This window comes from Platalea leucorodia (assembly GCF_965183815.1).
Source record: "Platalea leucorodia genome assembly, chromosome: 11".
Classification (NCBI taxonomy): Eukaryota; Metazoa; Chordata; class Aves; order Pelecaniformes; family Threskiornithidae; genus Platalea; species Platalea leucorodia.
The window spans coordinates 16,517,617-16,538,964 of record NC_138833.1 but is presented as its reverse complement, the minus strand read 5'-3'; the positions used below and the strand labels follow the sequence as shown (position 1 = coordinate 16,538,964).

General features: G+C 49.1%; 1 protein-coding gene across 3 annotated transcripts in view; it reads right to left on the bottom strand.

Moving 5' to 3' along the window:
• ARHGAP26 (Rho GTPase activating protein 26) overlaps window positions 1–21,348 on the bottom strand; it is a 150,888-nt gene that overhangs the window by 32,622 nt on the left and 96,918 nt on the right. For all 3 annotated transcript variants that reach the window (XM_082323734.1, XM_082323735.1, XM_082323736.1), the window contains exons 18-20: window positions 16,214–16,373; window positions 8,478–8,616; window positions 2,828–2,981 (exon numbers count right to left, since the gene is read on the bottom strand). In XM_082323734.1, coding sequence (XP_082179860.1) covers window positions 2,828–2,981; window positions 8,478–8,616; window positions 16,214–16,373 — 453 coding nt within the window. The remainder of the gene's footprint in view (window positions 1–2,827; window positions 2,982–8,477; window positions 8,617–16,213; window positions 16,374–21,348) is intronic.

Genomic DNA, 21,348 nt, shown 5'->3' with positions numbered 1-21,348 from the left:
CAGGCTGCCAGGAAAGCCAGCCCCTCCTGAATGGGTCCTCAAACAGGATGGCCCTGGTCCACGGCCGAAAAATTACAGAAAATGGTGGAGAACGCAGGAAAAAACCCAAAGTCCTGAAGCAGAGCTCAGAGATGGGTCTCACAGGACTGGCAGAGAATTTGGCAGAGTATTTGAAGGAGCACAAAGGGCAAGGCACCCTGAGACCTTCCCCGCTGCCGTGCACCCTAATTGTGGGTCTGGTAATTACAGGGGAGCACCAGAACCTCTTGCACGGCAGTAACAGATACTACAGACCGGCTGCAGTGTGCGCAGCTGCCCAAGGCTTCCTGCAAAGCCCATATTACTCAGCTGCTTAAAAAAACAGAAGCAGCTTTATACAGATATTATTTGGGTAGTCCCGCAGAGCAGCAACGACAAAGCCGCCGGGATACTGGCACCATTCAGACACCCTGCCCCGACCCAGTCTGCAGCCTGTAAACAGCCGCGGGGCAGGGCTGGGGGATAGACCCGCTGCTGGCAGCTCTCCTCACCCTCCTCATCCTCACCACTGCAAACCCACACCCCCACAAACCCACACCCCTGCAGAGCGCTGACCACTGAAGGCAAAACGCCACGGACCCGCCGAAATCATGGGCACAGACTTGTGCTCATGGGTAAGCGGGCACAGAGGGGCCGAAGTGACATGTATACATACTGTTTAAAAAGAATGAAATTAAGTCAGATGCTTCATTTCTCACTGAAAGATTGGATTAAAGGTATTTGATTTAAATATTTGAGGTTATAGAGAAGAAAATATTTGCCTTGTGGTATTACCTTGAGACTCACTTTTCAACCTTTAGCTCAACATTGACTGAAAACTTGTGTATTCCTGCATGTGTAAAAATTATCACATAATCACTGGATTTCAGGAAAAGCACCAAATGCCACAAACACTGTCAGAGCCATAAGAGCTGCCGGTGCTACCTTGCTAATCACTGTTTCACTTCACAGAATTGTAAAGGCCCCTTAACTGGTGGCAAGCAAATGGTTTCACTGCCGGTCTGCTCATTTAATTCCTCAGTAACAGCAAGGTGCCTCCATTCCCCAAAGCCCACATAGCTTTAACTGATTTATTCTGCTGAACTTCTTTATGATTTCCTTTAAAAAAGAAATTATTAGGAAGAGGCAACTCTTGGAATCTGAAAAACTGCGGACTTGGCAAACAGTTCCTGTAAGGTCACAGCAAGACTCAGGCTCACAAACCCTGCTGTATTATAAGTCACATAATTTTTTTCCCCTCGAAGGATAAATAAACTAAAAACATCCCGTTGGGGGAATGGTATGTCACTGACTTCCAGAGCTTCAACCGACAGTATGGACATGAGATATCGACGCATCTTTACTCAGTACATAACATACATAATGCGCAACCTTAATTTAGAGCCGTCCTACCTTTTGGATGCTCTATTCTGCCACCACAAGACTCCTTGCAGGTGGCTTTCTCACAGTAAGCAAATCCCCAGCAGAAGGCGAGGCACGGAGCTGAGCCTTACAAACCCCGTTCCTGCAGCCAACGCCACGCGAGGCCAGCAAGAGGCTGGGCTGGTTTGGTACTCATGCAGCTCAGGGTTTTAGTGGCAGTAATGGTGAGGAGAGAGGCAGAGCGGATGGATGAAAGCCAGAGCCTGTCCTCTGTTGACACACACGCTCACGCAGGCAGTAGCGCCGGCTGCCCGCTGCGTACTTACCTTTCTGCCCGTGCAAACCACTGCAGGTAGGGGCCTGAGCCGTCTCCACGTGCTGGCAGCGAGGGCTGCAACCCAGAGCCCCCCCAAACCCCAACCCTTGCTGTCAACCAAGCCAACAGCAACAAGTTTCACCATCTCTACCGGTACCTGCCATGGCACTTATCCATTTTGAGTCCTCAGCAATCCTTCCACTGATAACCAGAAGAAAGCAGCTAAAGGAAAAATGTCGCTGTCTACTCTCAAGGGACTGGGGGCTTCTATGGTTGAGTGGGAACTGGAAGTGTCTGGAGCCCGTGGGAGGACCGGAGGGGTGGGAAGGAAGGTCTCCCTTAATTGAGAAGGTCGCCACATACGGCAAGGCCATAAAATGCCATGGAGGGAGCAGCATTCCTCCCAGCTGATCCGCGGGGACAGGCAGGGGCGTGCCGAGGAGCACTGGGAGGAAAATTGGCTTCAGCTTGCAAGGACTGCAATGGCTCTTGAAGATCTAAGCAGATCTTCACATGTACAAGGAGGGGAGGTTCTGTGGGAAAATGCTATCGGGCCCGGCAGAGCCGCGGCAGGAAGGAAATTCCCCCAGCAGAGACGGCCATCGGCGCGAGGGCTCAGCTGTGTCAAGTTCAGGGGACTTCATAAATAACTCGGCCGTCCCCAGGGAGTCATTGCTAAGGTCGCTATTTTTTCCCTTGAACTTTCCAGATGAAGGAAGCAATAGCAGAAGCAATGGCACAGATTTGGCCAGAGATCAACTGTACTGACAACAGTCATAGAATTTAACTCAGAAGAAAAGTCCTTTGTGTTTGCTGGAGTTACCACCAGATGGGTCGAGCAGTTCAAGCAGCAATGTGGAGTTCTGCTCGAAAAATATTCCACATGTGCAAAATAATCAGAGCTGAAACTCGCCGGCAGATATAACACCCCGTAACTAATTCCACCGCTTAGACCGAGTTAAAAATGCAGGGCACACGCTAGGCGCCCGTTAAAAATTAAAATGTTAAATTGTATTCTTCAACAAACTGCTGGGATTCAGAGTAAGGAACAGCCCTGATTAAAGATTAAGGACAGAGAGCCTATAAAACACTAATTACCCCTGTACTTACAGTGAATTTGGCCTGTTGGGTTTAATTACTTCTAGTTCAAGATCACTTGAGTTCAGGCTGGGCTGGGGAGCGCTGCTGGAGTTGAGGAAGCTGTTTACATTTGAAGAGATGACGGATTCCAGGCTGGAGTTGATGATACTGTTCCTGTTCTCCTCTAAAAAAACATCAAAAACCAAGAATCATCAGCCATCAGACACAGCTGCCATTGCATACAAAAGTAAAGAGCATACTGCTGCAAAGGCATCGAGCGTTCCTAGTAATAATCCCTGCCCTAATGCAAACAGGGCAGCATCTTACCAGACCCCAGAAGACAGGCGGTGAGTTTACAGTCATGTTTTCTAGATATTATATATTCAACTGTAAGAAATACCAGGTACTCTTCTTTTCCCCGAAGATACAGCTACATTTTAAATGAATACCATTTTTAGTAAGAAAATATTCATTTTTCTCAAGGCATTCAAATTTTATGTTCCCAAAGACATTCAAAGTACCACACAACCTGAAAAAAATTAAAATGCAAACTACATACAGGAATGGATTTCTCTGTGACTAAAATCAGCTGCCAAGGGACTGAGCATTTGCGTGACTGAGCAGGATAACATTTTAGAATAAGAAAAGGACAGATCACCCAGTTAAAGTTTATCTCAGAAAAAAAATGCTTCAGCTAGGACTTGACATCAACTACTATCGATCTTTTCTGGCCAGGTCTATAATCCAAAAGCAGCAGAGGAGAAATGGGATGGGGTCTCCACTCCGTTTCACCTTAGCTCTTCTGAAATACAGAGCAGCTGTTGGTCAGAAACTCATATTCTGATTATATCCGACCCGAAATAGTGCCTCATCCCCGCTCCCGCTGTTGTGCCGGCTGTACTGTGTCGGGGAAACGCTGGCACTGCTCTGCTGACAATCTGGACATGTCTTAGAGCTTCTCATTTCTCTCGATCATATTGTGTTAAGAGATTTCCCCTTATTTGTGTCCTCAGCAGTGAGGAGTGAAAATATTATGCATCCCAAACTGACATCCGCAGCATGGGCTCCCTCCTCAGCTCTACGCCTATTTACTTAAAATCACATTAATTCATTTTCCTAAGATGCCTTTTCCGTATAAGCAGTAATTGTAATTGTGAGAAGCAATTATCATCATTGGTAGCATGGAAAGCAGCCCTATTGCAGAGAACTGCTACTTCTGTGATGATGCTTTCCTGAAAGATGGGCACCTGCTAGAAAATATGAGTCCTACTTCAATAAATCTTTCAAAAATTATTTTTCGAATGCACACTAATATGATCAAATTACTACTAAAACCCACATAGTAATAGGGAATCCCTTATTCTCAATCCCTTAAATTGTACACCTCTGCCTGTGTTAGAAGTACATCTAATACTCATCTGTATCCTGTACACATTTAAAGAAGGATAAAACAGCGTAAGAGGAATTCCTGGCATATATGAAAAGCGAATCCTGAATACACAGCAGAAAGAAACCGCCTACATTTCCGTGAAACAGCTTGGCAGCAGGGCTGTCTCAGGTGCAGAGGAGCATGTGGCAACTCTTTGCTGCCACTTCAAAGGGAAAAGCCTACGCCAGCAAAAGGTTTGTGGATGCCAGGGGAAGAGCGGAGCCTAACGCTCCCCGTCACACGCCTTCGCTGGAGCTGCTGCGTTTCCCTGGTACTTGGTCAAATTCAGAACGCCCACGTGGCAGCGAGACAGGGCTAAAACTTGGTTTAACTCAGGTTGAGCTTATCTTCCAGAGATTAGCCAAAGCCAAGGATGTGTTAATTGTGTTGATACATGTCAACACGTTCCTGAAATTGCATTTCATTAATCTTGATAAGCCACCATGGGAACAAGCAGCACATACACGTCTCCGTCCCTTCCTTTGGTCCTCCAATGCACCGAGTGGGATTTTTTGCCCAGCCATGGTTTCCAGCTCACCACCATCTGACATGCCAAAAGAAAAGTACAAACAATCTCGGCAGCTTTGAGCCATACGGTGGCTCAAATGACAAGCCATGCTGTCCCTAAACCACGTCAGAAAAGCTCATAAAGAGTGATTTCCCCAGAGAGGCAGGTCCTCTGATACGAAGCTCTGAGGTCGCAAAAGCCCACCTGGGACTCCGAAGGCATAAGCACACTTTGTGATGAAAAACAGTATCCAGGCAGAAGATAAGAGGAAAAAGTGAAGAAAGGCAGAGCACTGACCTCCACAAATACTGACAGGCAGATGCAGGAGCCAGCAGATGAGAGAAATTAAGCTGCCTACAGACCTAAAAACCCCCAAAAGGCCAATCCGAATCACTCCTCTGTTTTTGCATCTGCCAGTACAGGTTTGGAACAGTGCTGCGACAGACCACCTCCGTAGCGTGTAAAGGTGGCCAAGCCCAGGGACTGCCCGCGCTGAGCCCCACCAGGCTGAATGGCCGTACCAGAGGCTGTGGGGAGCGCGGACCTGAGCCGCTGGAGCGTGGTCTAACACTACGTCTTATTATTTCCAAACATTTTCTGCCCGAAGTTGAAGTCTGAATATAAGCTCTGTAAGCCTAACAAATCAGTGTCAATTCTCTGCCTAATCTCAGAGCTAGCTACCAGCCAATATTGAATTAAAGTTCCTATCAGCCAAGAAACTGGAAGTGTTTAATCTAAAGAGGAAGGGAGATGAATGGCAGAATCTGAAACTCTTGCTTTATTTTTATTTCCTCCTTTTTAAAAGGCTGATACTGTATTTTGCTTCATGTTTGTAAAAGCTTATGTGAAGGATTCTTTGCTGTGAGATTTAATTTGGTCTTACAGCTGCAAGAGCAGAACCGCCCATCAGCTAAAGCGTTTCTTCTCTGTCGCACAGAAGGCAGAAGAGCCACTTTGCAAACCACCGTCCGAGCCGGGCGCGAGGAGGGTCACAGCCAGCCACGCTCTCGCTGCGGACCACTGACACCCCCCTCGCAGCACAGCCCTGGCCACTGCCACCGGCCCTGGCTCCTGGCTGCATCTCCTTTCTGCTGGCACCATGGCCCAGCTCCCGCCAACGAGAGAGCTACCGTTAATAAACCAAACCAGCAACCTCTCTCCAAGAGCCCCAAAACTGCCTTTCGAGGAAGGAGGGGCTTAAGGGAGAGCTGGACTCGTACGTTTTTTGCAGTCCTCCCTTCACTAAACAACAAACTCTCCCATTGCTGAACTGCTCAGCCAGTCTCAGTTCCCTCTCTTCCAGCTCGAGAACCAGCAACACGTCGGAGCGAGGCTGAGTTTTCACCGCTTACCCAAACCCTTGCCAATCTTAATGGAAAGTAAGTCAAGCAGAGCTGCAGGAGCCTCACCGAAGCCTCCGGCTTCTCCAGGCTCTCCTCCAGCAAACGCCACACCTTGCCGGAGAGCAGGGCAGCAGCTTCTGGCTGATAACCTGATGTAGGGCACTTTGATAACAGTTATCCACAGGGACCACAGAAGCGATGACAAAAGCACTCTGCATCACAAAATACGAGCCAAGTGCCAAAACGCTGTTTATAATGAAGAACTGATAAGGAACAAAATAGTGTATTTGCTGGGTTAACAACACTTCTTTCACAATATCCACTCAGTTCCTGGGTCAGTTGTGGACAAAAATGTGCATGTTTAACAACAAAATAATCACTATAATTATCTAATCTGCTCTCTTGCATGATCTCGTCTGTTGAACATTATAATTTTTGACTTACACACAGCTTTGTATGATGAATTTTAGTGAAAATTTTAGAAAGATATTTGACTTCCATGAACAGATTTCAAGTAATGAAAAACTCACTGTCCCACTTCTTATTGTTAAACTGCTCTCAGTCTTAAAAAATGTGCACTTTGTTTCCATTTTGAACGTGTCCAGCTTCAATTTCCAGCTATTAGATCTTATTATGTCTTTGTTTCATAGATGAACGACTCCTGCAGCATGCCTTTGGTGTTCCCATTGTGCCTGGGACTCCTCTGAGCCATTTTTACCTCTTCCAATACATATTTTGAGGCACAAGCACCAAAGTGACCATGTACTTCAGGGCTCCCTGTCCCTCAGCCCCAAGACAGCCACCTGCAAAGGGAAGAGGTGCTTCCACCAAACCAGGGCGCAGCCAGCGCTCTGCGACGGGGAGGCTGCTGAAGGTGCCAGCTGTTTCTGTGTCACAGCAGAGCTATTTCTATGTCACGGCTCAGGACACGATGCAGACGTGGCACTCAGCTCGGCTTGAGCTGCTGTCCAAGCCCTCGCGCTTCAGCCTGACTTAGAGCCTTGGATCATCTCGGGACCAGTAAGAAAGGAAACTTCACATTATTCCTCAACTCACACATGCAGCAGAGAAGGTAAACACCGAATAAAATGGTAGTGGCTTCCCATAGATGCAGGAGATTACAGACTGTCAGGAGGAAAATTGAGAAAACATTGCTTTGCATGGGAATAAATAAATGCAGAAATAAATAAAGGAACTCAGTTCCTCTTCTAGGCAAGGGGAGGACGGTACATGAAGGCTCCAGCAGCTGGGTGACTCTAGATTCTAATAAGCAACTGCTTAGTTAGCAGCAAATAAATGACTTAGGCTGAAATTTTTCAAAAGCAGCTTTTGATATTTGAGGCTTCACTGAGAGTCGTGTGATACACTATTTCCAGAGCACGCTTTGGTGCTACCACTGCTTCCTTAAACCCACGTGTATCGTTATGACATCCTCCAAAATGAGAGTGCCTGATAATTAACGGTAACTCAATCAGAGGCAGACAAGCCCACACGTTTTGAGAGCCAGCAAAGTACACAGCAACCACGCCGTCTACCCCACAGTTTTAAGTCCTGGGGAGACAAGTTAACCCCATGCTCACCCACTTGCCCGAGCAAAGCCAAGCCCCCGAGCACTTGCTCTGCTTGCCAGGTTACTCTCCCGCTTTTTTAGCAAACTGGGACAGTTCTCTGTGCAACTGGCCAGTTCCAGGAGCGGCCCAAGGCAAGGGTTGGGAGCGCATGGCCAGGAGGACCGAAGAGCTGGGAATTGGCCTTATGCTGTAACGTGAAGCAACAGCCTGAGCAGACACATTACTGCTGCTCCATGAGTAGGGATGAGGCACTGACTCGTTCACCTAAATATCTGGAGCATCAATTAGTGACAGAAATGGAAAGATGATCTTCAACATTTTTAAACTGCCATGGTACATAATGCTCAGAAAAATGCAGAACCTCCTGGCTGAGTTTTCATGTCTGTAAAAGGCAAAGTGCCTGTGGGCACCCAAAAAGGGTCGCCTTTTGGAGACACAGGCGGGTGCCCACCCTTGCTGCATGTGTTGCAACCCGCGTGCAGGAGCGCATCTCGGCAGCCGATGACGGCGAGGACGCGGGTCGGGGAACATGAGAACGGGAACGCACAGGGGCCTGTCAGGTGGGGAAGGGACAGCAACACTTTATATCGTGCTAATGCAGCCTCATTTCAAGCCCATGGTTAAGGGCTTAGATGCCAGACGATTTTCACACTCCCCATGAACGTGACAGCAGAGGAAACTGAAGCCTGATCCTGTTACGGGAATCGTCTCTTCCATTGACACCAGTAAAACTGCATTTTGTGCCATGGGAATTACAATCTGTTAGTCACGATTCAGGCAAAAACTTTGTCAAGTGGGAAAGCCGGGAGCCGCAGCTCGGCACACTTACGCTTCTCGTTGGGCTGTGCCGTGTGGAAGAGCGTCAGTGGTCTCTCGCTGCAGGAGGGAGGCTTCGAGTCCGTGCTCTTCTTGCGAGATAACAGCAGCTGCGAGTTCGATGGTGGAGTCTCTGGCACCGTGTTAAATATCTGTTAAAAATAATAAACAAGTTGTTCTTTGGCATCACCCCTTCAAACAGAACAGCTGCCTACCTGCCTGGTCCGCACCGCCCTGCAGAGCAGCGTCTAAGGCAGACATGCATTCACCAAGGCAACATTTTGGGTACAATTTCCTAAATTCCACATTCCCGCGGTGTCTGCACTCCTCTCTTCTTCACCCAAGATGCATGTTGCAAGATGTGAAGAACCCTGATACTCTGGCACACTGCTGAGTTTTTGATGGTGCGTGGTGCCCCAGCGAGAGTGCCCCGGGCAAGACAGATCGGCACGTCCCCACGCCGCAGCGCGGCCCTCGGCGCCCTCGCACCCACTGATGCCGACCAGCTTGGGAAAGTGTTTGTGACTTCCAGCCACAGCTGTCAGCAAACTGAGTAATCGCATTTTTCTCAAGGGGATGGAATTTTAAAACTGCACGAACCTAAAGAGCAGCAGTTTTGTTTGTTGTTGATATTTGGTTATTTATTGTTTCTTTTCTAGAACCCCAGGCTCAGACAACAGCAGTGCTGCCTCAAGACCCGTTCTCTCAAGGTCTCCCTTCGCTAGAGTATATTAAACACCATCCCTCAGTGTCTTTCCCTGCTCTACCTGCCCCTGCCAGACAGCCGATCGCCACCGCCGGGGGCTGCCAACAGGAAAACCGTATTTCAGCGGCAGCTCGCTGCCCGCCGCAGCACTGGGGTGACTCCTCCGGAGCACGCAGCCATCGCCGGTGGTCACCCGCAGCCTTGCCTTGCAGAAAGCCATAAAATGCCGCCTGCCAGCTAGCGGCAGCGGCTGCCAGCAGTTAATTGGGTTGTTTCATGTAACAACAACAAAATCCTCAAACACACACATAAACCCTCCATTCCGATTTCTACAAATAAATGCTAAAGAGCCAAGATGCGTTAGCCAAAAATTTTAATGTCACATCTCTCCCCAAAAGCATGACGAGGCGGGTGTGAAGGGCAGTACTTACGGCCCTCGGAGAGGAACTAATGAACGTCCTCAATGAATCAAACACCTCACGGCTAAGGACATCATTCCCCAACCTTTCTACTTGGAGGGACTCGCTGCCCGGGCTCAGGTTCGTCTTCCGAGCCCAGAGCCGGGGTGAGGTGCAGGAAGCAGCGATGAATCACTGTGCAAAACTCCTGCGTGCACGGCAGGCCCTGGCACCGGCACCGATCAAGTGAGCAGTTGAGTCTGACTGTGCATAGTTGAGCACGCTGCGAAACAGATGGATGGATTATGGAATCCTACGGCAGCCTTTCCTGGAGAGCTCTGCTGAGCTCATTCACACATTCCTCCTGGGCTTATGGATTAGCGGAGGGAGAACCAGCCCAAGCCGCGCTTTCTGCATGCAGCATCGCTCGTTTTCACCCTGCACTTGCCTGCCCACGGCCATTCCCACCTCCAAAGTGGCTGTTTCCCAGGCTCTCCATGGGAGTTTGGGGGCCAGCAGCTCCCCAGCCCCTTGCATGGCTGCTGCATTCTGCTCCCCACACCCCAACAGCCCTCGCCAGCACAGGCACCGCGCTCAGGCCAGCTCGCAGGTCCCGCTTAGAAGGGCTATTCGTAGCACATTGCTTACCATGCTAAAACATTACACAGCTGCACATGCTTCAGGTGCCTGTCCCCGCTGCTGGGACCCATGCCGTGAGCCCTTCACTCTACGTGCTAAATACAGCTTCTCTGGGGCAGGATCCTCAGCACAGGGGGCCGAAATCGGTACCAGGGGCACCTGTCCTGGGCTCCGTTCGCCATACCCAGCGTGGCCACTGCCTGCTTTCAAATTGCTTTTCAATAGTAAATTCTAGTTGGGAAATAGAATGAAATATATAAATCAAGCAAGATAAAAGTATTGATTTATGAATTGCATTTTATGCAATGATTTCCCACAGCACGCTTAAAAATAAACTTCCAGGTTTTCATTTCCTTTTTTTGGTCTTTAATAAAAGAAGATATATATGCTCTTAAGTGATGAACTCAGTGACTAAAACCAGCCTCAGCTTATAAGGAGCTTGCATTTTTAAATGCAGCTGGGACGTTGTTATGAAATAGTTTTACCAAAAAGCTTCAGCACCTGAGATCTTGCACACTCCAACTTATCATAACCAACTTTGTATTTCAGTTAAAACACCTAATCAGCCCAAATATCCACACTGCAGATGGCCTGCACTGCACCCTCATGCCGCACGCTCTCCGGCCGCGCTCGCGGAGGCAGGGAAACTTCTTTTATTAAGCCACAACCTCTCCCATGAGCGCCCTTTGCCCCTCGAGCAGCGAGCTCCCCGGAGGAACACCCGCTGCCCCGGCGGCACGGCCGGCAGCCCGCACTGCGGCAGGACGGAGAGCCGCGGCTCTGGCCGGCACACCGCGGTGACGACAGCATAACACGGCCTCCTGATGAAGCAGAAACACCAGTGTTTCTCCAGAATGGTCTTCAACCACGGATCTCTTCGGTGTCCCAAGCCCGCTACGGCATCTCCACCGAGACAAAGCCGGAGAGGGGGAGCAGAAGCAATGTGGAGGCGGAGGCAGGGCTATTAAAAGCCACTCTCTCTCCCACCTCTGAGCAGCACAAAGCACACAGGCTAAATTTAGCTGTTCACAATGGAGAAAAGTCAATTAACAGCTACATTTTAAAAAGCACAACGCTGATTTTGAAGGTCTAAGGAGAGACCCCAAGAACTGTAAGATAAATAGCTCATTGTAGATGCGACTTTGCCATTATTGTGTACCGGGAAATGGCACAGATCTCTTCAGGAGCAAAGGAAACCGGCACTGCTGGACCAAAACCTCCTACTCCATCTCCCTCAGCTCAGACATCACTTGCACAAAACCCCCACTCTTCTTCACAGGAAAGTTCCTCAGGTTTGTTTCATTTTTTAATTTAACAAGAATAGCTGAGACGTGTTCCTCACTGCGCAAACCTGTGTTATAGCTCTCCCAGTCACAGAGTCCAATTAACGGGGAGAGAGAGACAGTTTAATAGCCGGAGTGGGAGAGCAGCAGCCAGGATTCATAAATCACATTTACAGCCGTACCGCATGCGCTTGCTCGGCCTGATGCAACCAGTGATTTCGCGGCTCCACACCACCTTCTCCCCTGTCTGCAAAACTGCAAAGACCTGGTGGCACCTCATCTTGGATGGTGAAAGCCAGAGGGGTTAGGTATCCTTCCCAAATCAGAGGGATGCGATGTAACAGCATACACAGATCCATCCCCTGGTCTCTGCTCCGGCCAACAGCTTGGTGTAGTCCTATGCACAAAACTGCATCTGGACTCGCTCAAGGAACTTGGAGAATAAGAAGCTGCTGTGATGTTCAAAATGTCAGTGGTACAAAGTCTTACATGAGGACCGGCTAAAACCACTGCCGACAGCATTACTAAACATTTCTGCTAATTATAGGAAAGAATAAAATGAAGACGAGGTGCTGAAGGCTTTGACTTTAGTATTAGTCCTTACTGTTTACTGAGGTTAGTGTCTGGCTCTGTGTTAATTCCCTGCATAAACTAGTCTCCTATTTGTCATCAATACTGGCTGCATTAACACTTCACCTGGTCAATCCTTCCTCTGCAGGGAACATCATCAAGACAGTAAATCAATCTCTTAATTTTGTAACACTTCAGAACAATGGCCTTTTCCAGAGAGTTAGAAAAATTTAGGCTTTGGAAAAGAAAATGGATGGACATCTGCAATTGTCAGATGTAATAATATTTCCGTATTACTTTTGGCTAACTTTTAATTTTTAAATTAAAATTATGGTGTTAAATAGCAATCACTTGAGTAACTAGGCATACAACACAGCATTCTTATTTATTTTTGCACAGTATGCACTCTTGGTTTGCCTGTCATGGCAACATCCAGACCCATAGGAGAAAAATCATTTTATCCATTTAATTATATATAATCATGATATATTTTATAACACATTACCTTAATGTATTGTATGCACAAACATACACAGAAAAGGCTGAGAATCACTAATGGATAGATATTAGCCTGGAGAAGAGGAGGCTGAGGGGAGACCTTATTGCTCTCTACAACTGCCTGAAAGGAGGCTGTAGCCAGGTGGGGGTCGGTCTCTTCTCCCAAGTAACAAGCGATAGGATGAGAGGAAACGGCCTCAAGCTGCGCCAGGGGAGGTTTAGGTTGGATATTAGGAAAAACTTCTTCACGGAAAGGGCTGTCAGGCACTGGCACAGGCTGCCCAGGGCAGTGGTTGAGTCCCCATCCCTGGAGGTATTTAAAAGACGGGTAGATGTGGTGCTTAGGGACATGGTTTAGTGGTGGACTTGGCAGTGCTAGGTCAACAGTTGGACTGGATGATCTTAAAGGTCTTTTCCAACCTAAATGATTCTGTGATTCTATGATTTTGTTGGTTCGTTGGGTAGCGTTGGGCAGTCAAGAGCCGGGCACGTTGCTCCTGCTCAGCTTTTTCAGGGCTCTTGTTTGCTGCATTGGAACATCTGGCAGGCGAATGGAGCCATTATCCGCTCCTCCCCACACTCCGATCCTACCCTCATCCCAACGCTATCCCACATTTCCAGAAGATCTGGTGTCAGTACAACCCATGGGAGACCACCCAAAACGCAGCAGTTCCCAGTGGCAGCTGCAGTCATAAAGATAAATGCAAGAGCTGCGATACCTTGATGTGCAGAGACCTTCTTGAGGAGAACATGTCTGAGAAGCTTTAAAAACTGTCTCAGAGTTTATTGCTGTTATTGCGAGTATAACAAAAAATTTGAATCCAAGACCTGGAAACCTGTTAAATCTCCAGAAACAATTTAACTTTTTGGATTACACACAGGGTTTAATGGTCTGTGTCGGACGCTCTGGCAACATAGAGCAGACCGTAATTTACCAGTCATTCCGGGAACCTTCAGAAAGTCCCTGTTTTGCTGACTACGATTCCGAACTGCACATCGCTCCCGAGGCACATCGGAAACATCCCGCACGCAGGGCACACGTTAATCCGGAGGTACCGCCGAAGGGAGCACACGTTCGTGTTAATCAGGGGAGGCACTGGACGATGGGCACCGCATGCTGCAGCATCCTTCTCTGATACTTTTATGGCTTTGGGACGAATGTTTTTCCCCAGGGATAACCTCAGATGGAAGATGAGGCAAATGTCAGGTGGGGTGACTGCAAACACAGGCAGACGAGCAGGGAACGCTGACTAACCCCCTCGAAACCCTCTCCACTGCCCCAGCAATCAGATAAGCCTACTGAAATGACCGTGTAAACAAGCCGCCAGCAGTTATTCAGACCAAGAGATGTCATCGTGAAGCTTGCTTTTTTTTTTTTGGTTACACAATGACAACAGTAATTTTGACGGGAGAGACATTCCACTTACCTGGGGGAAATGTAATACCAGACAGTTGCTGATTGCCAGGAACCATTCAAATCAATTACATTTTCCCTGCGAATGCACTTAATCATAAACAGCGTCTGTGAGTCACCGGTGTAAAACAATATAAAGCACCAGCAGCACAAGCGACGGCAACTTGCATATTGCTAATCACCTACGGCAGCTCCTGTGGGGAACCTTCAATGAGCTTGAATCAATTCAAATTAAGAAATACACTGAAACGAAACAGTCCTAAAGCAGGAGCTGAACCGGCACTAACATTGCATTTAGGAGATTTTCCTCTCCCAGGGTTACCTCTTCCTATCTCCCTACTTCCCAGGATCTCTTCCCAAGAGCCCTGGAGAAATGGGGACACAGGTTCACAGGCGTTTTGTTCTCAGCATCCTTGTGCGAAGTGGCAGCCGCAGACGGCCCCGGCCGCGTGAGCCCTGTGAGCCCCGCGAGGGCAGCTCAGCACCCTGCAACCTCAGCCCCTGCTGCGCCCGAGCGCCCCGGGCAGCAGGTAAACCCACCCGCAGAATTAATTAGTGACGAATGTATGTAACCAACTTGCAGATTCACCCTTCTGCTGGTGCCATAAATTACTTCTAAGGAGGGGGAACCACCGAAGCACTGGGACACCCTGGGGTAGGAGCTGTAATTTGGCTGGCGAGCAGAGACGAGCCCTGCAGCCCACCCAGACGCGATCATTGCAGAAATCTGTCATCGATTCCTCCACAGATGCCAGCTGACGGAGGGCTCGGCTGGCACAGCAAGAGGCTCGGTTCAGGCAGAAAAAAAATCAATGTCTAAAGACTTATTTCGGGCCCACGAGGGAAGGGCTCCATAAAGCACAGCGAGGAGAAGGGAGATAAAACACGCTCATAGCAACGCCGTGCTGCTCGTGACGCTGGCGGCACAGCCAAAGAGCTCATCACCACCAGGGAGAGGCGGTGAATGCTTCCCTGTACCGACACAGAGATGACAGACAGACGGAGGTGACCATCAAAGGCTGACATGAGGTTTCATGCCAGTTCCTCCACACAGGACCAGGGCTGGGGGAGCTGGGCTTTGCTCACAACCACAGGTTCATCACCGCTGCTCGCACACCGCCCTGCAGAGCAGCTCATAATTAAGCCATCATTGCCATTACATTCCATGCAGAGGAGAAGAAAATAGCTCCTCCATCCTAAATAAATACCAGGGCCTTTATGTGCCCATGGCAGCAATTTCTCCAAGAACATCCAACAACGGACGCTGTCTCCCCGTCCCCGCTGGCTGTGCATTTGATGCCCCTTTGCAGCCCCACACAGACATGCCGCGGGACTGCGGCCTGCACTGCACGTACCAGAGGCTCAGCCTTGCACCTCAACCTGCAAGAAACCCATTCAAGACGTCTACAAGCAAAGCCCCACGCCAGAGCCACGATACCACCCTGCCACGGGAGGGGCAAGCCTGCCTTTACGTCTTTCTTCGCAGCCTGAATGCACAAATTAGTTATTTCTTTCCGAACAAAACCAGACGAACAAAAGATCGTAAACAGGGAACTGTTTGAATTTAGAAGAAAATGGCATTTTTTTAGCACTGCCGTTTGCATGCAGCCACCCCACACGGCTGGCCGGGAGGGACAGCCAGCGCCACGGCCCCACCGAGCCGCCTCTGCTCCACCGACAGACGAGACCATCCTTACGGCCGACAAACACAAATGCATCATAATTTAGGAGATCAACATTGTGGATAAAGCCAGTACTTGAATAAACCCAGAGTTAGTCAGAAAAGCAGGAAGCCAGCCTAGGCGTGCATCTCGCACTAGTTTCTTTTAGCGCTCATCTCTCTTGAAACTAAGGACAAATTCCTATTAAACAATGGAAAGGGGAAAGAAAGGGGGATTTCTGCAGTGGAGACATGGACATGCTGACTCACACTGAGATGACCATAAAAAAGGCTGGTTACCAGCAGCGCTGGTTACACAACTACAGCCTGAGAACCGTCAGTTTTGGAGCCTCTACGCCATATCCCAAGTCACGGCCACCGCTGGTAGGAACGCCTGGGAGGTACCAGCTGCTCCCCTCCCCGGCACAAGCCCACCGTCTGCAGCAAAGCCGCCTCCACCGGTGCTGCTGGCCATGAGGAGCAAGGGGGGCCCTGGGAGAGGGGGCTGCAGTTCATAAAGAGAGTTCATAAATTCGTTTTCATAAATTATTTGCACTGAAAGAAGCAAGTGAAGCCATTACCTTCTCATGGTTTTCTATTAAAATTTCAATCACGATGTTCTGAAATTTGATGTCCATAATGGCAGCAACTGTTTCCTCTTGAGGTCGAAGCAGTGTTGGCCCAAATACCACACCCAGATTAGCAACAGTCATCAGGTTCTGCTTGTGATTATTTGCAACTCTGAAAAAAAAAAAAAGAAGAAAAAAAAAGAAAAAAAAAAGTAGGTGATAAAACTAATCCACATGGAAACCCCCTCCCTGTCTCACGGCTGGCACAAAGCTTACAATGCTGTTTACATTTTTTACACTCCTGGTGAGCTCCTTGAAGGCTCAGCCATGTGGAAAAGTACAAATTTAACTATTGTGTTACTAGAGACCTTTCAGCCTTAGTGAATTGACTAATCCCTTAAAACCCCGATGCTATGCTGGCCACTGAGTCTCATGTTGCAAACCACTCCCAGGAAAACATCTTGAATCATTAATGCTTAAAACCCTTCTAAAAACAAATTGTTGGACCTCTGACACACACTGCTCTCCAGCTGAATGAGTGACCTAATATGTTCCAAAATCCAGTTCCTTCTCACCCATTTAAGCTTTTGCCTGCACCAGAGGTCAGCCCCATCCAGCCCAACCAAAACAAGCTGAAAGGCGAAGATCGGGCTTTACCCCCGCACCCACGTGCATGCACACGCACCCTCCTCCACCCCACCGAGGAATCCGCCCGACACGGACACCCGCTCTCCCAGGGACCCACTGACACTCGAGCCTTCCTCCCTGTCATCTCCATCTATTTTTGTTTGCTAGTATTGCAGCCCAGCAGGAGCAGATCAGTTCAGCAAAGTGAAACGGCTCGCACTGAGGATCTGGCACAAATGTGCATTTAGGGGGTTACTCTGGAGTAGCTCCAGTCTGGCCCCTGGTCTTAGTGGTGCAAAGCATCAGCAGACCTCCTGGGTCACGTCCTCTGCACCGGCTGGGCCCCAGAGAGCCCCGCTGCCAGGCACCGAGGGCATGATGCAATGTGGGACGCAGCACAGAGGTCCCCAGGCCGTGTCCAGCTGTGAGTGCCAGGGGACCTGGGTGCTCGGCCGCTCCGTGGCAAACACCTGGCTGAGGCGCGGACCAGCCTCGCCGGGTACCAGGGACTCTGGCTGAGTCACGTGCTGGAGTCACACAACGACACATCACCCAACGGCACGTGCGCGAGTGACGCAACGAGGACCTGCGGTGGAAGCCCTACAGCCTCATCTCCGCGACTCTTTCTTCTGGCTTTCTCCTGACCTCTTCAACCAAGAAACTCGATTACTTCAGGCAGTGCAATCACACAATTTTAGCCTAAGGGTTTTTTTAAGTGTCTTTTCCCTTTCCTCTTTCTCTCCTGTTTTCCCTGGACAAATGCACTAGGCTAGCACAAAGTGAGGCTGAGACTCAGATCTTGCTGGATTGTCCCAAAAAGTTATTGCCATGAGCTTTTATTACTGTCCCAGGGCCAAGACACCACAGTGCTCGTTTGTGTTCATGCTTAGCTTATTTCAGCACAGTGTAAGCTAGGGCTGGCTTAAAAGAAAAGATGCTTTCCATCCTTTTTCATCCAAATCTCACTCGATACAGCAAAGGACTCTGTTCATCATCCCTACACAGGGCTCCTTAGGCAGCAAAAAAGGACCTCACCACTGAGGGATGCACAGGGGCTCAGGACTGCTGGCCTAGCTCCCCAACAACAGCATCTTCAGCTCTATTTTCCATTCAGGCAATAAGTCTCACCTCTGGTGTGTATTACATCCCTGGAGAATGCACAGAGCTGTCACCGCCACCAAGTCTGGGCTTGGGTTTCAACTTCAAAGGTGCAGAGTTCCTGGCGAAAGCCCCTTGGGAGCATTGTGGGACCTCCCTCTTACCCGTAACTTCCCCCACTGTCAGGAAGCTCTGAATATTTTATCGCAAGTGTCCGAGAAATCTCCCGTATCAGTAAACTGCAGCGCTGTGGGAGATGGGCTGCCCCAGAGAAAGGCTCCGGTTACAGAGATGATGATGTGAGGAGGAAGGAGCCGCGCACCGGCGGCGCGGCGATGCGCTGCCTGGCGGCGATGCGCTGCCTGGCGGCGATGCGCTGCCCGGCGGGGCTGCTGCCACCCCGCTCTCCCCATCGCCTCCGCCCAGCCCGGCTGAGCATCCCCGTCCCCGGGCAGGTGCAGAGCCTCTCCCCGTCCTCACCGAAGGCAAGAGCAGGCCAAGCTGCGCACACAGCGATGCTGGCACCAGAAGAAGCAAACTTTCTTTAGGGGGGTCACAACTTCGCGGAGCAGAGAGAAAGGCAGAAGTCGTCCAATAGGAAACAAATTCTTACTTAGGAAAAAACTTGCTTACTTACAGAAAAAATCTCCTACGTGTATAGGCATTCAAACCTTTTCCCACACTCCAACTCACCTCCTTATCCTTTTTACATTGCGACAACATCTATATTTCAGACACACGTTCACATGATCCTACTTAGATTTTGAAAAAAGCAGCTGTAATTCAAATAGTTTTGAAAAGTACTAATAAAATAATAATTTTAACGATCTTCTGTGGTTAGTAAAACAATGTTCATTTATAAAAAAACAACTGAATTGATCTAAGTCTTACAAAATTAGGTCCCTCCATTTCTCATTACCGTTACCATGTAATACATCACTCTAATAAATTGCATTGTCATTGACTCATTACAGCTAGGCAGCTGTGCACGGTCCTGTTAATTATTTCAGACTAAACTATTAATGGCTTCCCAAGCAGGACACGGTCCTGCAGCGCCAGCCGCAGACACGGCTCTGCCCTTTGCCCGAGGAATGCCCACGCACCCAGACACGAGCGCTGGCCCTCGCCTCCGTCCCGCCGTCGGCACCAAACTCCTCTTTACCGTGTTTGCTTTGAATTTGTAAAGTGTGGAAGCCATTCTGCAATTGTGCAGGTCTGGTGGCACATGAACTTCTGATAGGCACCATGGGTACTTTTCCAGCAGTAGTCTTGCAATGCTCGGTTACCAAAGCTATGCTACAAAACATGATTCACCTTTCACATCCTTCAAATTCCACATCCATTATCCATGTGATAATTCACTATAAATTATACCTCTTCATCGTCCTTTGTACTAGAAAATAATGCTGCAGTTTCTAAAGATGGAGTGTTCTCATCCCAAAGTGTGCTTAATGTTGGTGCTTTTCGGCAGGCATTGTTAGTGCCATTCCTGAGCTGCCCTTTAGAAGGTTTCCAAGTATTTGCTGTATTTTCCTTTTAACCTGCTGTTTCTTTCTGGCCCCTGGTGCACTCTGAAAGCAATTGCACTAATATTAATTTAGATGGGTCCTTTTTCAGTTCTCTCTCCACCCATACTTTGCAGAAGTCACTTCCAGCACAAGCAGGAGGTGGGAAGCAACAACTAATGGAGAAACGTGCAGAGTAACCTCTTAACTCCTGCTTGGTGCTTGCAACATGCTGGGCTATCGCTGACTTTTGGACTCCGGGCTGTTCCTCCTCCTCGCAGCACACGATGGTTCCCACGTCTCTCCAGGAACGGTGGGAGATCAGCCCGGCAGCGTGGGACAGACTGCGGAGCCCCTGGATGGGGGAAATACCTGCACTCTGCAACGCACCGCCAACGAGCAGCCCTGCAAAGGGACTTTGTTCCGTGACGACCTGCCCCACTTGGTGCAATCCCAAGAGGCGTGCTGGCTACCGCAAGCACCCAGCCAAAGGAGCTGGAGACCGAGCTCTGCCACCCGAGGGGACACCCCGGGCCGGGAGCCGAGGGCTCCCGCGGGAGCGCTGTCCCTGCAGCTGAAGAGGCAGGTCGTGTTTCCCAGGGGTGTCGGTGGACGCCTGCTCACTTTACATTCACTTTCGGAGAAACAAAGGAGAATGGGAGCGGAGTAAATCCATGTTGTGTGTTAAATTAGATTATGCCTGGGTTGCTTGGAAACTGTATAATCACCGGCATGACCAAACATAATTTAATACAGAGTAATTGGTAGTCAAGCTTCAGTGCAGAGAAAGCATACAGGAACAGTAAATATTTCTTTGTTGCACTGGCTTGCAGTCAGCATCGTGTAACAGAGGAGCAATGCAGCAGAGCCGGGGGTGCTGCAGGCTGGGGGAAGTGCTGCGCTGGCCCGCTTTCATTTTACAGACGTTAATGATTTAAGTTTCTTCAGCCTGGTCAACAGCTCATATTTATTTTCATGGAAATCCAATTAAAGAACTCATTTGCTTCTCCAGCGACCTACAAAGAAACCTGTATAGCAGGAGCGGCAGGGAACGCTCAGGTGCAGCACATGGGAGCTGCCCACTCCTCCCAGTAACACGACCGAGACCCAGCACCAGCCCAGCGCCGGGGGCCGAGCAGCAGCTGCAGGCACCGCAGCTTAATGCCACACACAGAGCCAAGGGTGACAAAAAATGTACGAACTTGAGACTCCTAGGCTGTGAACTGGCATCAGTAGAATTATTTAATACCGGTGGACCCAGTCCTGCTGGTACGTGGTGTCACCTCGATGAACGCACCGCTCTGCCCCAGCCGCGCTGGGCACCAGCGACCGCACACCTCCACGGGCAGCAGTGTCCTCTCCAGGGGATGCCGTGTGGGACACCTGGCTCTGCTCCCCACAGAACTCTTGACTTCTGTGCCTAGAATTACTTTGTGTATGTATTTTATATATAAAATACAAGTATATAAGCCTCAGCCAAAGAGTGCTGATATTAGTTAAAATATCTTCCCTGATGCAGAGAAAAATCTCTGAGAAAACAAACATCTGAAAGGGAACAAAGGCAAAGTCTGGAGTGTTTCTATTTCCATGCCTGGGACAAACCTTTGAAAACAAAGTGCTTGTTATGGCTGGCCTAACAAGACCTTATAGGATGGAAAATAATGCAGCTAATTCATATTGCTACAGGTAAAAACATATTTCATGCCACCACCATTAGAGCTTCTATTTGATGTGAAAAGCCAATCATGCAGAGGGCTAGCAATCCCCAAAATTATTTACGCTGCTCTGGGTAGTTTGTTACAAATTAAACACTTACATTTGACTCTGGACATGAATGAAAGATAAAAAGCGCAGAGAAGGCAGCCAGCATGCCGGGTGACGGAGGCATCTATGGATCCACCGTCCACTCGGGGGGAA